Source organism: Rhinoraja longicauda, chromosome 1 (assembly GCF_053455715.1).
Source record: "Rhinoraja longicauda isolate Sanriku21f chromosome 1, sRhiLon1.1, whole genome shotgun sequence".
NCBI lineage: Eukaryota > Metazoa > Chordata > Chondrichthyes > Rajiformes > Arhynchobatidae > Rhinoraja > Rhinoraja longicauda.
Genome location: NC_135953.1, coordinates 108,302,585 through 108,320,594, shown reverse-complemented (window position 1 = coordinate 108,320,594; position 18,010 = coordinate 108,302,585). Strand labels below are relative to the sequence as shown.

The 18,010-nt window shown below is 41.9% G+C and overlaps 1 protein-coding gene across 1 annotated transcript in view; it reads left to right on the top strand.

Moving 5' to 3' along the window:
* LOC144600321 (limbin-like) overlaps nucleotides 1-13,174 on the top strand; it is a 102,094-nt gene extending 88,920 nt beyond the window's left edge. The window contains exons 20-22 of the mRNA XM_078411893.1: nucleotides 6,526-6,713; nucleotides 8,836-8,928; nucleotides 12,497-13,174. Coding sequence (XP_078268019.1) covers nucleotides 6,526-6,713; nucleotides 8,836-8,928; nucleotides 12,497-12,764 — 549 coding nt within the window. The 3' untranslated portion in view covers nucleotides 12,765-13,174. The remainder of the gene's footprint in view (nucleotides 1-6,525; nucleotides 6,714-8,835; nucleotides 8,929-12,496) is intronic.
* The last annotated feature ends 4,836 nt before the right edge of the window (nucleotides 13,175-18,010 follow it).

The window sequence follows — 18,010 nt, the reverse complement described above, 5'->3', positions numbered from 1 at the left end:
CAGTTCTATGTTCTATGGACTGTTCTATGTTCCAAGCACATGGAATTGGACAAGGGGAATTGTCTAAAAAAGGAGATTGCCTATTTAGGACTGTATGAACACATGTATTGTCACATGTGTTATCACTTATCGACACCTGTACTAAAAATGTTCTTTGCATGTTATCCAGGTGAATCATACAATAGACAATAGCTGCAGGAGGAGGCCCTTCAAGCCAGCACTGCCATTCAATGTGATCATGGCTGATCATTCTCAATCAGTACCCCGTACCTGCCTTCTCCCCATACCCCCTGACTCCGCTATCCTTAAGAGCTCTATCCAGCTCTCTCTTGAATGCATTCAGAGAATTGGCCTCCACTGCCTTCTGAGGCAGAGAATTCCACAGATTCACAACTCTCTGACTGAAAACGTTTTTCCTCATCTCAGTTCTAAATGGCCTACCCCTTATTCTTAAACTGTGGCCCCTTGTTCTGGACTCCCCCAACATTGGGAACATGCTTCCTGCCTCTAACGTGTCCAACCCCTTAATAATCTTATACGTTTCAATAAGATCTCCTCTCATCCTTCTAAATTCCAGTGTATACAAGCCTAGTCGCTCCAGTCTTTCAACATATGATAGTCCCGCCATTCCGGGAATTAACCTAGTAAACCTACGCTGCACGCCCTCAATAGCAAGAATATCCTTCCTCAAATTTGGAGACCAAAAGTGCACACAGTACTCCAGGTGCGGTCTCACTAGGGCCCTGTACAACTGCAGAAGGACCTCTTTGCTCCTATACTCAACTCCTCTTGTTATGAAGGCCAACATTCCATTGGCTTTCTTCACTGCCTGCTATACCTGCATGCTTCCTTTCAGTGATTGATGCACTAGGACACCCAGATCTCGTTGTACGTCCCCTGTTCCTAACTTGACACCATTCAGATAATACTCTGCCTTCCTATTCTTACCACCAAAGTGGATAACCTCACACTTATCCACATTAAACTGCATCTGCCATGCATCCGCCCACTCACACAACCTGTCCAAGTCACCCTGCAACCTCATAGCATCTTCCTCACAGTTCACACTACCACCCAGCTTTGTATCATCTGCAATATCGTATACAGTATATAGGTGCATTAACATTCAAGAGAGGGAAAGAATCGGAATGCTGCATAAAGCGTTACAGCTACAGAAAAGTCTACTTTTAAAAAATGCAGGCGCCAAAAGGAGGTAGATTCGGAGATTACGAATTCAGCCGCAGCAAATGAGAGGTCTGTTCAAGAGTCCGACAGAAAGGAAGCAGCTGCTCATGAAAGTCTGGAAACGCTTTCAAACTTTTGTATCTGCCTGAGGAGAGAATGCAGAAGAAAAATTGGCCAGGGTGGAATGGACCTTGATTATGTTGGCTGCAACTCCTAATCTGTGACAGGCCTCTCAGTTTTCTGCTTGAGAAGATCATCCAAGCTCCATGCTCAATGGGAGAAGACTCTGTTTATATTTCCGTCAGCTTAGACAAAGCAGGCATAGGCATTGACTTTCTCTAAGTGCAGGCATCAAACACATTTCCAAGCAGTTGATTCCATTTTAACATATTTGCCAGAATTTAAGAGCAGAGCTCTTAAGGATAGCGGAGTCAGGGGGTATGGGGAGAAGGCAGGAACGGGGTACTGATTGAGAATGATCAGCCATGATCACATTGAATGGCGGTGCTGGCTCGAAGGGCCGAATGGCCTACTCCTGCACCTATTGTCTATTGTCTATAATTTGCACATATACCAGGGAAGAGGTCGAGGCCTTTAACTTTTTAGTTTTAGTTGTTATTAAAGCACTTTGTTGGTTAAGGGTATAGGTCCTGCATAATGCTTGGTTTCCGAGTATCATGGAATATTACAGCACGGCATGGCACACTGTGCTTTAGTTAGGGTGATTCAGAAAAAAATTAGCCTTGAATAAACACAGTATTGCAAGCATGGACAAAGCTTCTCAGCTGGCGGTGAATTAGTTCATTTGTGTGGCTGTAATTGACAAAATAGATTATCCTTTACAATAATAATAATAATAATAATAATAATAATATTCATTTATTGTCATTGCAACGAGTACAACGAAATTAAAAAATAGCCAATCCTGACGGTGCGTAAAAACATATATGCAATAAATGCAAAAACAAATAAATACAATTATATTAAGTACAAAACTTTTAACAGTGTTGCCTAGTGCAGAAGGTAGTGTTCAGTTCTCGTATGGCCCTGGGGTAAAAACTGTTCTTAAGTCTGTTTGTTCGGGATTTGATCGACCTGAAACGTCGACCAGAGGGCAGATGAACAAACAGACGGTGGCCGGGGTGGGATGGATCTTTTATTATTTTGCCTGCTCTACTGAGGCAGCGTAGGCTGAACAGGTGCTCCAGGGAGGGCAATGAGCAGCCGATGATCTTCTGGGCCGTCGTGATGACCCTCTGAAGGGCCTTCCTGTCCTTTTCTGAGCAGCTGGCATACCATGTGGTTATACAGTATGCCAGCACACTCTCGATGGAGCAGCGATAGAAGGACATCATGAGCTTCTCCTGCAGGTTGGTCTTCCTGAGGATCCTCAGGAAGTGGAGTCTCTGCTGTGCCTTCTTCACTGTGGTGATGGTGTTGGTAGACCAGGTAAGATCCTCTGCGATGTGCGTACCCAGGAACCTGAAAGCGGGTACCCTTTCCACACAGACCCCATTGATGTAGAGTGGGTCGTATTCTGCACTGGTTTTCCTGAAGTCTATTATAAGTTCCTTTGTTTTGGAGGAGTTCAGGACAAGATTGTTCACTGAACCCATGCTGCCAGCCTTTGGATTTCATCCCTGTAGGCTGTCTCATCTCCTCCTGAGATGAGTCTAACCACAGTCGTGTCATCCGCGAACTTGATGATGGTGTTGGTGGGATGGGTGGGGGCACAGTCGTGAGTGTAGAGGGAGTAAAGGATGGGGCTCAACACACAGCCCTGTGGTGAGCCGGTGCTCAGTGTAATGGTGGAGGAGAGGTGAGCCCCTGTACTATTATAGAGTACTGGGAAATAACGTGCAGAAACTGGCAATGGACCAATTATAATTTGTACCCAGTCCAAGTTAATTTTGGCAACATTTTTCTTCTTTGCAGAACTTGGACAGGAGTCCAGGTTCTATGCAGAGGTGACTAGTCCAGTCCTCACCGCATATGTTTCAGCCCAGCTTCCCCCGGCAGCAGCTGTCAAGTTTCAAAAATGCAAATAAGGCTCCTCAAATGACCGTACTGAGACTTGGCCTGGTTTTTGAACAGATTTATTTACAGGAAGAAACAGCAATTTATTTCCATGTCTAAATGTGCCACAAAGAATCAACTGACCACGTGAGTAAACATGGCTTTGTCAGAACATGGAATAGTACAGGGCAGGAACAGGCCCTTTGCTCCACACCGTCCGCATTGTACGCTGTGCCAAGTTCAACTGATCTCCACTGCCTGCACATTATCCATATCCCTCCATTACCTACATATACAACTTTGAAATGTATATTAAAATTAAGAAGGGTTCCGACTCGAAACCTTACCCATCATTTTTCTCCAGAGATGCTGCCTGACCCACTGAGTCACTCCAGCATTTTGAAGAAATTTTCTATTAACATAGAAAACGTAGAAAATAGGTGCAGGAGGAGGCCATTCGGCCCTTCGAGCCAGCACCGCCATTCATTGTGATCATGGCTGATCGTCCCCAATCAATAACCCGTGCCTGCCTTCTCCCCATATCCCTTGATTCCACTAGCCCCTATTGAAATGTACAGTACAGGAACAGGTCCATCAGCCCATTATGCCTGTGCCAAACATGATGCCAACCATTATCTGCCTGCACATAATCCATATCCCTTCATTCAGTGCATATCCATGTGCTTATCCAAAAGTCTCTTGAATGCCACCATCGTATCTGCCTCCCCTGGCAGCACCTTCCAGGCACACGCAACCCTTTGTCTAAAAAAACTTACCCCGCACATCTCTCTTGAACTTTGCCGCTTTCACCTTGAAGTTATGCCCTCTAGTATTTGATATTTCCATCTTGGGAAATAGGTTCAGTATCTACCTTATCTATGCCTCTCACCGTTTAATATTCTTCTATTAGGTCTCCCCACAACCTCTGGCGTTCCGGAGAAAACAATCCAAGCCTGTCCGACCTCTCCCTGTATCCTTCCTGCAATAGGGTGATCAGAAATGCACGCAACACTCCAAATGCTGCCTAACCAAAGGTGTGTTATGACTTTCTGACTGTTATACTCCATGCCCTGACCAATGAAGGCAAGCATACCATATTCCCTCTGTTTACTTGTGTTGACACTTTCGGGAAGTTATGGACTTGGATCCCAAGATCCCTCTGTACATCAGTACTGTTAAGAATCATGCCCCCTATTGTATATTTCCCCTTAATTTCGACATTCCGAAGTTCAAATCCTCACACTTATTTGTATTATACTACATCTGTCAATTTGCCTCCTATTTCTGTCGCTGATCTATATTCTGCTGTATATTTTGACTGCCTTCCTCACAGTCTACGTTCCCAGCTATCTGGGTGTCAACTGCAAACTTGCTAATCAACCCATCCACATTTAAGTCATTTATATTTATCACAAATAACAGAGGTCCCAGCACAGATCCCTGTGGAACTCCACTGGCCTCAGACCTCCAGTCTTAATATAATTCTTCCACCACAACCCTTTGTCTTCTATCAGTAAGCCAGTTCTGAGTCCATATGACCAGGTAACTGTTAATCCTAAGCATTTCATCTTCTTGATCAGTATACCATGAGGGACTGTATAAAATGCTTACTGAAATCCATATAGCAACATCCACTGCCCTACCCTCAATGAGCATCCCCATTACCTTAACAAAAAGCTTGATCCAGTTAGTAAGACATAAACTGCCCTGTACAAAACCATGTTGACTGTCTCTAATTAACCCATCCTCTTCCAAATAATTATCTCCAGTAGCTACCCTACTAGTAATGTGAGCCTCCCTGGGCCATGATTCCCTGGATACTCCCTACTTTCCTTCCGAAACAAACAAATAACAATGGCTACTCTCCAGTCCTTCAGGACCTCACCTGTGGCTAGTCAAGATGCAAAGATCTTTGTCAAGGCTCCCACAATCTCCACTCTTGCCTCTCAATAACCTGGGATAAATCCCATCAGACTCTGCGGAATTATGTACCTTAATGTTCTTCAAGAGTTTGAACACTCTCTTCTTAATCCTCAAACTGCCCTTGCACATTTGTATTCTCCACACTGATCTCACTGTATTCCATGTCCTTCACAATGGTGAAAACAGATGCAAAGCACTCATTAAGTGTCTGAACTATATCACCTAACTCCAAGCGTAAGTTCCCTCCTTTATCCTTGAGCGGTCCTACCTTCTCCCTGGTTACCCTCTTGTTTTTAATGTGGGCATAAAAACCCTTGGGATTTTCTTTAATGCAACGTCATGTCTAAATGCCTATCCTATCAGGCTCCACCACCACCCCTGGCAACGCATCCCATGCACCCATCACCCACTGTGTAAATAAAAGAATGTTCCCCGTCCATCTTCTTTAAACTTTGCGCCTCTCACTTTGAAGCTATGCCCTCTAGTCTTTTGCATTTTCACTCAAACTATCTACTTTATCTATACCAGTGATAATTTGTTAATCAATCGGTCCTCCAATTGATTCTCTTGGTGATCTAGTATGGGCCTGCAGTACACCACAAGGTTATATATTGTTCATTGATTTTATAATTGTAAGTTCAGCCTAATTTTGCTTGACTAAGAAACAATATTTGTACGTAGATGGGAGAAGGGAGAAGAGGGAGTGGCTGGGGTGCGACTCATTCTTGATTATGTCAGTGGCCTTGCCGAGGCAGAGTGTGATCATGGCTGATCATTCTCAATCAGTACCCCGTTCCTGCCTTCTCCCCATACCCCCTGACTCCGCTATCCTTAAGAGCTCTATCTAGCTCTCTCTTGAATGTATTCAGAGAATTGGCCTCCACTGCCTTCTGAGGCAGAGAATTCCACAGATTCACAACTCTCTGACTGAAAAAGTTTTTCCTCATCTCTGTTCTAAATGGCCTACCCCTTATTCTTAAACTGTGGCCCCTTGTTCTGGACTCCCCCAACATTGGGAACATGTTTCCTGCCTCTAACGTGTCCAACCCCTTAATAATCTTATACGTTTCGATAAGATCCCCTGTCATCCTTCTAAATTCCAGTGTATACAAACCTAGTCACTCCAGTCTTTCAACATACGATAGTCCCGCCATTCCGGGAAATAACCTAGTAAACCTACGCTGCACACCCTCAATAGCAAGAATATCCTTCCTCAAATTTAAAACGTCTACAGAATACCACAGCAGCGTGATATTTTGTACAGCTGTGTACCTATTTTACAAGTCGAGATGGATTAATTTGGGCCTTTTTTATATTGGACAGGTATCAATGAATTTCTGTTTGTGGTGAACTGAGCGAGCAACCAACATTTTTGCTCCAGCCATGTGTCCTTTATTGCAGGAGTTGAAACTGGCTGCTTACCTTATACAGCAACTGGATGTGCCGGTATGCATACTTCAAGCTCTGCTCAAACTGCTTCTTCCGAATATCATCCAGGAAGAATTAAACCCATTTGTACACAGAATTTATCCCAAACAAAACGTCAGCAGTGGGATGAACAAGGACATAGTGGACAAGGAGAGAAAGAGGTAAAGCCTGTTGATCAAGACTGGTGCTTACTCCTGTTAGAAACCAACCTTTCCATCATAAAATGGATTTGATGTTTTTTTTTTTTAAATCCATCAAATTATGGATTAAATTTGATACATATTTAATCAAATATTAAATATTAAATATTTGCAAGGTGCAATAACATGAGTTCCTTAGCTGAATAAAGATGTTTATGAACAAGTTGATTTACACAGAACATCAGCTGATTTTAAAGTAATTTAATTCCCCCTTCCCAAGGAGGAAGATGTGAAACCACTCGGCTTAATGCCTGGGATTTGAGATCAACATTACAACCTATCCTTCATCTTGACACAATCATATTATCCCAGGAATTCATTAATAGAATTTTCGACGCTGCTAGGCTTGAGCAATGCAGCTTGTCATCTTTGATCTCACCAGCTTGAGCTGTCAACCTAACAACTAGTGAGCTTCTGAAGGCAGCCGGGTGACTGGCAAGCCATTCATCTTCAAGATCCAATCTGTAACAGTTACAGTAAATTCTGACTTTAATATCTAAACAACTACTATTTAATGTTTAGTTATTAATTTACAAATATTTGGGGTTTTTTTACAAACCCATGATCCAATCTGATCTTTTCTTGTAACAAATTTGAAGGAAGGTTCATTTAAAGTCAATGTGCAATTCCAGTATTTTATGGACACATAAGAAACTGCGGATGATGGAATCTTGAGTGAAACACAAAGTGCTGGAGTAATTCAGCAGGTCAAGGAACCTCTCTGGAAGACTTGGATATGAGATGTTTTTGGTTGGGAAACTTCTTCAAACTGATAGGAGGAAGAAAGCTGGAGAAGAAGTGGGGGGCTGGACAAAGCCTGGTAACTGATCTCATGTCCTCCAAAAATATTGCCTGTTGCACTGTTAATCCAGCAGTTTATGTGGTTCTCATAATATGTTATTGTTTGGCTCATTGAAATATTATTGAAATAGCTATATGAATTTTCACTCTGGATTCAAATGAATTAGTTGAGGAAATGCATTACTTCTTCACTTTACTTTTTTTTCTTTTACATTCCCATACTGTTCCTATTTTTCACCAGTATATTTTATTGTTCAACATGGAAATGTATTGCCGGGAATCGGGTGTGCCTCTAAGAATGGATCATTGAGAGTTGTCCATTTGGCTTGCCCATCACATACATAGAAGCTTACCAATCAACATTGTTTAATAATAAAATGACCGGAGGAAGAAAGATACAGGCAATAAAATAATCTGCTTAAAAGCAAAGCTGAACTTTAATAAAAAATAAACTTCAATTGACCTCAAAGAAAGTAAAAAGAAATAGGAAGAGCATTTGCAATGATCAGTAAACATGTGAATAGCAGAGGAGAAGGCAGAAGTCAGATGAAAATGAAAGGGAAATTGGCCATATGAATAGGCTTCAGCAGCCAATGAATGGAGATGTATGGAGATTTTCCATTTCCACTTCAGTAACTCATCTAAAAATTCTCCTGTCGCATTTTAATATCATACTGGTACTTAAGTGCAATTTTCCAATATGTTTCCATAGATTTTATGGCTGGTTAAAGGGTTTCAGCTGATGGAGAGGTTGGATAAACTTGGATTATTTTCTCTGGAACGACCAAGGTTGAGGGGAGACTTAATAGATGTGCATAAAATTATGAGATGCATAGATAGGGTGGACAGAAAGAAAAATTTCCCCCGGATGGAATATCCAACACTAGAGGAAATAGCTACAAGGTGAGAGGAGGGATGTTTCATGGAGATGTGGGGTGCAAGTATTTTTATAGAGACTGCTGGGGGTCTTGAACACATCACCAACAAGTGGTGGAAGGAGAAACAATGGTGGTGTTCAAAAGGCTTTTAGATAGGTGCATGGAAGTGCAAGGAATAGAGTGATATTCATCATGTGCAGGCAAATGAGATCAGTTTAACTTGGCATGCTGCACTGTTCTTCGTTCTATCATTCCTCATGTTCTAACTTGTTAATATTTTTAAATTCTGGAATTTACAGTTTACTCTCAAGTGTAAAGAATGATAACAACAGTGGACATTTTGGATTAATACCCATATTTTTTGAGGTTTCATCCATCAAATGTATTACTGCTTCTACCTACAGGAAACTCTGGAAGTCATTGGAACTAAAGCTGAGGAACAAGCTCATTGGTGAAAATCTGGGGAATGTCAATATTCCCTGCAGCAGGAAAGGAAGGTAATTACTCTTCATGGCCCTTGACTACTTGTTCAACTTCTGTTTGTAAGTTTTCAAACAAATAGTAGGAAATGAAATATGACTCATTTAATTATTTTCCAAAATGAATTACCTGCAGTAAGCATATTTATTTGGGAAGGCAAATATATAATTGGCTATGATTTAAAATAAATATACTGCTAGACCAATGCTTATTTTAGCTATAACATTAAAACAATGAAAGGTTTGTTCACCTTCAGTTTGTTGGTATTGTAAACATTGGAGGAATCAATTATCTCTAAACCAATGTATCTCTAAACCAATTAGTTTGGTTTAGAGATGCAGTGAAGAAACAAGCCCTTGAGCCCACGAGGTCCACACTGACCATCGATCACCTGTACACTTTTTCTATGTTTTCCACTTTTGCATCCAACAACGTTAACACGCTAGGGGAAATTTACAGAAGCCAAATAAAACCTACAAAGCAGCACGTCTTCGGAATGTGGGAGGAAACCAGAACACCAGAGAAACCCATGCAGTCACAGAGAGAGTGTACAAACTCTGTACAAGTAGCATCCGTAGTTTGGATTGAACCCGGGTCTCTGACATTGTGCGGCAGTAGCTCTACCGCTGCATCACTGTGCCACCTTTAGATCCAACACTTCGTGGTTGAGCAAGGAATGGCCAGAAAGATTTTTTCTTTTTACTAATTGTAATGAACATCTGGTATGAACCTTCCATTAGTGAGGGAAGGAAGGACATATTTGTGTTTTAGAAAGGTTGGAAACTGGAAGAACAGGGAGTGAGAAATATCCACAGATCGTACAATCTCATTGTTGTGGGTTAATGCTTTGCTAACCTGAAAGCCATTCAGGGATCATCATTGATATAACAAAGACATGTAACAATAGACAAAAAATGTGCAATCATCCCCATCTTCCTCATTATGCACACACTTTTATTACTTTTGTGTTTCCCATATGTTCTCAAGGGTTCACATTATCACCTACTGAAGATGGACATAAAATGCTGGAGTGACTCAATGGGTCAGGCAGCATCTCTGGAGAAAAAGGATGGGTGACATTTCTGATCGGAAGCCTTCTTCAGACTGGAGAAGGATCTTCTTCAGACTGGAGTACTTCAGACTGATTCTGAAGAAGGGTTCTGACCCGAAATATCATCCTTCCTTTTTCTCCAGTGATACTGCCCGACCCGCTGAGATACTCCAGCACGTTGTGTTTGTCTTTGGTATAAACCAGCATCTGCAGTTCCTTACATATCACATGTGTCAACTGTATGTGATACAGTTTATCACATACTGTAAAAGGAATCCAATACCAAACACTGTCTTCCTAACTCAAGGGTGCTAATGTGAACGCTAGATGTATTGCCCAGGCTTCCACATCTCTTAAGCTTGCCAGATGTTCCATTTGGTTCTCACTACATTTTGGATTGGGATATTTTTCTGTATCAAAGGCATGTAGAAGTGTTAACTGGGTAGGCAGGAAATTGGGTGAATCACCCATTGAAAACATCACACTTTAATCCTGTAGACATCATCTATCTCCTGAAGTTCCATCGCATTCTTCATCATTTTTACCGCTCCTTACCTTTCAAGAACCAAATAAACATTGACAATTGCAAACGCCAAGCATCTTTATTACTCTTCAAAGTCCATGAAAAACTCACTGTCCCCCAAATATTCCATCAATACTTCTTGTTTGAGCCCCTCCACAATATGTGAAGAGCACTCAGTGAACTCATTCCTACTGTCTCATGTTATCATGAGAGTCCTGAATCAGTCCTTCCGCTTTGTTATTGTCTACAACTTTGGCGTAGTTGACCACACCATCCTCCTCTATTGTTGTGCAATCAGATGGGATTACTGTCCTGGTTCCAATCTTTTCTTTTTTGATCAGAGAATCACTTCATTTCCTGGGGTAACCGAAGGATCACTTTTCAGCCAGCCCCACTCTTTTCTCATGGTGTCCAGGCTGCAAGGTTAAACAGTGACCCCTGAGCTCAGTGTCAATGCTATCTAACTCAACCTCACCATTGTGACTAAATTGTAAGATTACTTGTCCTATATCAAGAACTGAATTTTCTCCCTCGAAATAATGAGAAGACCAAATGTTCAATGCCAGATTTTGCTTGATAACGCTCCAGTGAATTGCCTTCAGGCATTTTGCTATTTTAGAAATGCAACATCAAGGCGCAAAATAGAGGTAAATTAAATGGACAGTCTCTGTGGACACACACTGTTATCTTCAAATAAATATGAAACTAAAGCCTTTTTCATTATTTCCAGTGTGTCCATGATTTGTACAGCTGAATAAGATTGGGTGCATTAATGGGTGATGTTCTGCATAATGATCCAAGCTTGGAGAGCATTTGTGTGTTTGCATTAATGTTTGAGTGTTCAGTGCTCAGTAAATGACAACAGCATGACAATTGTATCATGTGGTACTATTTATTTAAACACTGCATATTTGATCAAAGATATAGAAAGGAAACAGGCCCTTCTCCATGCCAAAAATCAATCACCTGTTCACACAAGTTCTATGTAATCCCACTTTCTCATCCAATCCCTACTCACTAGGGGCAATTTACAAAGGCCAATTTAACCTACAAACCCTCACATCTTTGGGATGTAAAGGAAAACCGGAGAATCTGGAGGAAACATATCACAGGGCGAACATACACACTCCACACAGACAGCACCAATGGTCAGGATCGAACTCTGGCGCTGTCAGGCAGCAACTCTACCAGCTGCACCACTGTGTCACACTTAAAATAAAAATGGATTTTTCCTGGAGTGAAACGTAGTTGTGACCAGACCTCGTTTGTTTTCCTCCACTGCCTGGCATGATTAGGGTTTGCACATCTGCTAAAGTGTCTTGATGTCAGATGGTAGCTCCCAGAGCCTGGTTTTCTTTTGAAACATTTGGCCGGAGTTAACAAACGTTGTCCAGGAAATGCCGATCACATTCCGACATTCTCCATCCCCAAGGTACCAACTTCCCCATGCACCGATCCTGACAAACAACCCACGTGCTCCCCCAACCTATCAACCAGGCCCTGAACCGAAGCCCTGAATGATCAAGATCCTGACCTCCACTGTTCCCACCACCAATTCACAAGTTTGTGATTTTCATCCTCCACTCCATCATCTCCCATCTCTGATACGGCTTCCTCTTTTTGTCCTTCCTGCTTGTTATTTATAGAACAAAGTCTTGGGCATTGTTTAGTTTAGAAATATAGCATGTAAACAAGCCCTCAGAACCACCAAGATCCACACTGACCAATGATCACCCGTACACTGGTTCTATCCTACACACTAGGGACAATTTATAGAAACCAATTAACCAGCATGTCTTTGAAATGTTGGAGCAAACCGGAGCACTTGGAGAAAACCCACATGGTCACAGGGAGAAAGTACAAACTCCATACAAACAGCACCCGTAGTCAGCATCGAACCCTGGTCTCTGGCCAGGTGTAGAATTGTGTACAATTAATGTACAATTTATATTTGATTGATAACTCATAAGCAAGTTGCATTCATTTTGTCTTTCTTGAATTTTGTTTGCAGCATATTGAAGAAGAAACGCCTGCAGCTCTTGAAACAGGTATCTTTTTCTCAAAGCCACGGTTCCTCTGAATTCCTTCCTGACCACCATCCTGAACTAATTAATGAAGGAGCAGGACAAATACTGAAGTTGGCAGATACAGGAGAGAAAGTCTTTGTGTTCCGGACCAAGAAGGGCGAGACCTGCTCCAAGTACATTCCAGCAAAAAAGAAAAAACGCAACTTCCTAAATTTTAAAAGATCAGCTGTTGCAAACTGGGATGAACATTAAATTACCTAATTCAAGGTTTTCATTACTTTGACATCTTCAGTTTGAATCATAAACATTTATCCTCTATGGTACTGTGCAAGGTTTAAAGTGAGTGGTTTAACAGCATTGTCATTCTATTTGTCTAATCTTTTTTGGAATACAGATATGGCCAATTTTGATCAACTTTCTTGCACTTTCCTCCCACTTCTTTCTCAAAAACCTCTCAATGGCCATTAAATTCCTGTTCATGACCAGATTGATTAGTTGTGCTATTCTTTCTAATAACCCTGTGATGATGTTTCATAATTTCCCACTTTACTAGGCCAATCTTAATTGGAATAAACCATTATATTTGTTCTGATCTTGCTTGTTTGTTTTGCTTAATGACCATGTTTTGAACTATCTATAAAAAGAAAAATTATATTTGTTTCCTTGCCCTTTTTTTGAGGGATATTTGATATTTTGTGATGCGGTTATTTTTCAGTGTTCAATGATGTTAACGGATGGGTATTTTCCTGAATTGAATTTTTGCTTGCATGACATAATGTTTTCACTCAGAAGTTATTTTGTGCAGTGTGGCTGTTCAGCAAGACATCCAGGTGAATGAAATAGTTTTATTTGCTTGCTTCAATCTGCTCTACATTCCCCCAAAATATCCAAATGGATATCAACTGGGAGCACTGCATTTATTTTCCAGATCTATTATTAAGCGCTAATAAGTTAGATTGAGTATAAATGTTTTTTCACAATTTAATCTAACTCACTATACTGCAAAGTAATGACTTGATGATGCCTTTGAAATGTATTTGTCTTCATATAAATCTCTCTTCCAGCGTTGTAAATCCTGAGATAGACACAAAATGCTGGAGTAACTCAACGGGTCAGGCATCATCTCTGGACAACGCGGATAGGTGACGTTTTGGGTCAAAACCCTTCTTCAGACTGAGAATTTAATTTGTGGGTCCAAATATGTTTACCAGCAAATATGAATAGAAATTAAATGCAAGAACCCAAATTATATGTAAAAAAAACAAGTGCATTGTTTTATTTTTGTCAGTACAAGCTGAGGCAGAAATTGACTCCTTTTCTGCATAGTTATATGTTACATTCTATGTAGTATGAAAGATGATTTTCATATCCCTTTCATATCCCTTGGCCCTGATAACATCCCTCCAGAGGTGTTGAAAAACTGTGAGCTTGACGACATCATGCTCAAGTTCTGCACCACAGCGTTAATGACGAATGATAAGCCAACACAATGGTCACAATCCAACATCATCCCCATCCCCAAATCTGGGAGCCTGAACAAGACTGACAACTATCGTGGCATCAGCCTGATATGTGTCTTGGCCAAGGTCTGCAACCGCTTGATTTTCAACCGGATTAGGGTTGCTATTGACCCGAAGCTACATTACAATCAGAACGGTTTCAGAGAGAAGAGGAACACGGTCACACAGATCCTTGCCCTCCGAAGAATCATTGAGGAGGTGAAGAATAACAACCTGCCGGCCGTCCTAACGTTCATTGATTTCAAGAAGGCATTTGACTCGATTCATCGATGCAAAATGATGAGGATTTTGAAGGCTTATGGTATCCCTCCTCGTCTCCTTATTTATTCACAAAATGCTGGAGTAACTCAGCAGGTCAGGCAGCATCTCAGGAGAGAAGGAATGGGTGACGTTTCAGGTCGAGACCCTTCTACAGACTGATGTCAGGGGGGCGGGCAAAGGAAGGATATAGGTGGAGACAGGAAGATAGAGGGAGAACTGGGAAAGAGGAGGGGAAGAGAGGGACAGAGGAACTATCTAAAGTTGGAGAAGTCGATGTTCATACCGCTGGGCTGCAAGCTGCAAAAGCAAAATATGAGGTGCTGTTCCTCCAATTTCCGGTGGGCCTCACTATGGCACTGGAGGAGGCCCATGACAGAAAGGTCAGACTGAGAGTGGGAGGGGGCGTTGAAGTGCTCAGCCACCGGGAGATCAGGTTGGTTAAGGCGGACTGAGTGAAGGTGATGAGCGAAACGATCGCCGAGCCTGCGTTTGGTTTGCCGATGTAAAGAAGTTGACATCTAGAGCAGCAGATGCAATAGATGAGTTTGGAGGAGGTGCAGGTGAACCTCTGTCTCACCTTGCCTATGTTGATGGAGAAACTCCTATTTTTGAGGTAGGAAACGAACCAGCTCAGGTGAGTGCCATCAATGCCAACCCCGTACCGGAGACCGTCAATTAGGATGGTGTGGTCCACTGTATCGAACGCTGCGCCGAGGTTGAGAAGGAGCAAAATTGCACAGTCGTCGATGGCGAGAAGCAGGTCATTGTGTACCTTCAACAAGGCAGACTCTGTGCTGTGGTGGGCATTGAAACCTGACTGGAAACTTTCCAGGATGGTATTTTGGTGTAGGTAAGGCATTAGTTGATTTAGAATTACCTTTGACAGGAATGGCAGTTTGGAAATAGGTCAGTAGATGCTAGGCAAGGTGGGGTCTAGGTTAGGTTTTTTTCAGGGCTCTATCTAGCTCTCTCTTGAAACCATCCAGAGAATTGGCCTCCACTGCCTTCTGAGGCAGAGAATCCCAGAGAATTCATTTTAATTAATTAATTAATTATCTCTAGCAGTGATTGTTTGTGTGGGCTTGTGGAATTGAATTCCTTTGTAACAGAAAAATAAGTGCACACTTTCACTCAGAGATTGGACCAGACCTGGCCTGTGGTCAAAACTCATCTCCAAGGCCTGCATTAATCTGTTCCAGATTCAAACCCACCTGCTCAGTACTTGTTTGAAATAATATTATGTAGATTAACAAAGAAACAAGTCTGACGTCAATTCCCTCCACTGATGCTACCTGACCCGATGGGTTCCTCCAGCAGTTTGTGTCTGGTTTCCAAATTAACAATCACACACAAGTCTAACAATCTTATTTCCATTCAACTATAGTCTATTTAACATCAAGAGTCATGAGTGTTTAATTGTCATATGCACAGGGAACAGAACAATGAGATTTTTATTTGTTACAGCTTTACAAGCACATTAATGCAAAACCATCAATAAATAGAGGAAGAAGTTTGGACTTTTTCTGCCTTCCATTATAGTGAGGAATGTGGGGAATCCACTGTGGTGGATGTTTATGTTAACTTTTAAGTACTTGTGTGTCTTGTTGCTGTTTTTTCCGTATGGCTGTATGGTAATTCGCATATCACTGTACCTTAATTGGTACATGTGACAATAAAAGAAGTTTGAAACCTTTGAAATAGACAGTAATCAATAACACAAAATTATTTATCAATTATACGAGATAACCAGACCACAGTAGTGCAGCTGAAGTATATAGTGCACCCGATATACAAAGTCCATAGTAGATCGTTGCTGAGATAGGGTTGTTGTTAGGGTTGTGAAGTGTGGTTCAAAAGCCTGATGGTTGCTGGGAAGAAGCTGTTCTTGAAAATGGAGCTCATTTTTCCATGCTTGTGTACCTTCTTTCCCATGATAACAGCAAGATGAGTGTGGCCAGGGTGGTGTGGCTTTTTGATATTATTTACCTTTTTGAGGCAGCGCTTTTTGTAGATCCTGCGGATGATTTGGATGTCAGGAAGGTCAAATCCTGGTGTGGACTGCGCAATGTCCATCATTTTTTGAAAACTTTGTTGTTAGGCCTTTCCGTTACAGAACAGTGCGTAATGCAACCAGTCGGTATGCTCTATACCTTAAACTTGTAGGTCTGATAACATATTTGGTGACATGCCTAGTCTCCTCAATCATCTGTGGAAGTAGAGGCGTTGATGAGCTTTCTTTGTGATTGCATCAGTGTGCTGGGCTCAGGACAGATCTTCAGAGATATGCACACCCAAACTGATGTTTTCCCTTTCAAAGTGAGCATAGAAACATTTGAGCTCGGCTGGGAGTGATGCATCACTGTCACTTGAGCTAATTGCACTGGTCCCCACTGCAGAATGGGAACTCAAGAAAGTTCCAGACTCAGGGGCAGCTTCTTCCCAGCTGTTATGAGGCAACTGAACGATTCTATCAACAACTAGTGAGTGGTCCTGAGCCACTATCTGCCTCATTGGAGATCCTCGGACTATCTCAATAGACAATAGACAATAGACAATAGGTGCAGGAGTAGGCCATTCAGCCCTTCGAGCCAGCACCACCATTCAATGCGATCATGGCTGATCACTCAATCAGTACCCCGTTCCTGCCTTCTCCCCATACCCCCTCACTCAGCTATCCTTAAGAGCTCTATCCAGCTCTCTCTTGAAAGCATCCAACGAACTGGCCTCCACTGCCTTCTGAGGCAGAGAATTCCACACCTTCACCACTCTCTGACTGAAAAAGTTCTTCCTCATCTCCGTTCTAAATGGCCTACCCCTTATTCTTAAACTGTGGCCCCTTGTTCTGGACTCCCCAACATTGGGAACATGTTTCCTGCCTCTAATGTGTCCAATCCCCTAATTATCTTATATGTTTCAATAAGATCCCCCCTCATCCTTCTAAATTCCAGTGTATACAAGCCTAATTGCTCCAGCCTTTCAACATACGACAGTCCCGCCATTCCGGGAATTAACCTAGTGAACCTACGCTGCACGCCCTCAATAGCAAGAATATTCTCTAATCAGACCTTACCAGATTTTATCTTGCACAAAACGTTATTCTCTTTATCATGTATCTGTATACTGTGGATGGCTCATTTGTAATCATGTTTTGTTTTTCTGCTGACTGGTTAGCACACAACAAAAGCTTTTCACTGTATCTTGGTACACGTGACACTAAACTAAATAAAAATTAACTTTTTGATTTCTTCACTCCATACCGTAAAGATTTTAGATTTGCTTAGTTTAGTTTAGAAAAGGAGCATGGAAACAGGCCGCATGGCCCATCTGCTCTCTACAGACTCAGGAAACTTTACAGAAGCCAATTAACCTACAAACCTATGGGATGAGGGAGGAAACTGCATCACAAGGCGGAAACTGGATCACAAGGAGGAACCCTATGCAATCACAGAGAGAATGTGCAAACTCCACACAGTCATGTGGTCGGGATCAAACCCGGATCTCTGGTGTTGTAAGGCAGGAGCTCTACCAACTGTGCCTACCTAGGACATACATGTTTTCCGCATGAAGTTACAAAGTGCTGGAGTGGCTCAGATAGCATCTTAGAAAATGGATAGGCAATGTTTCTAGTCGGATCCCTTCTTCAGACCGAAACGTTCCTGTCCATGTTCTGAAATCCTGCCTGTCCCACTTCGCTACTTCAACACTCTTATCTGATTT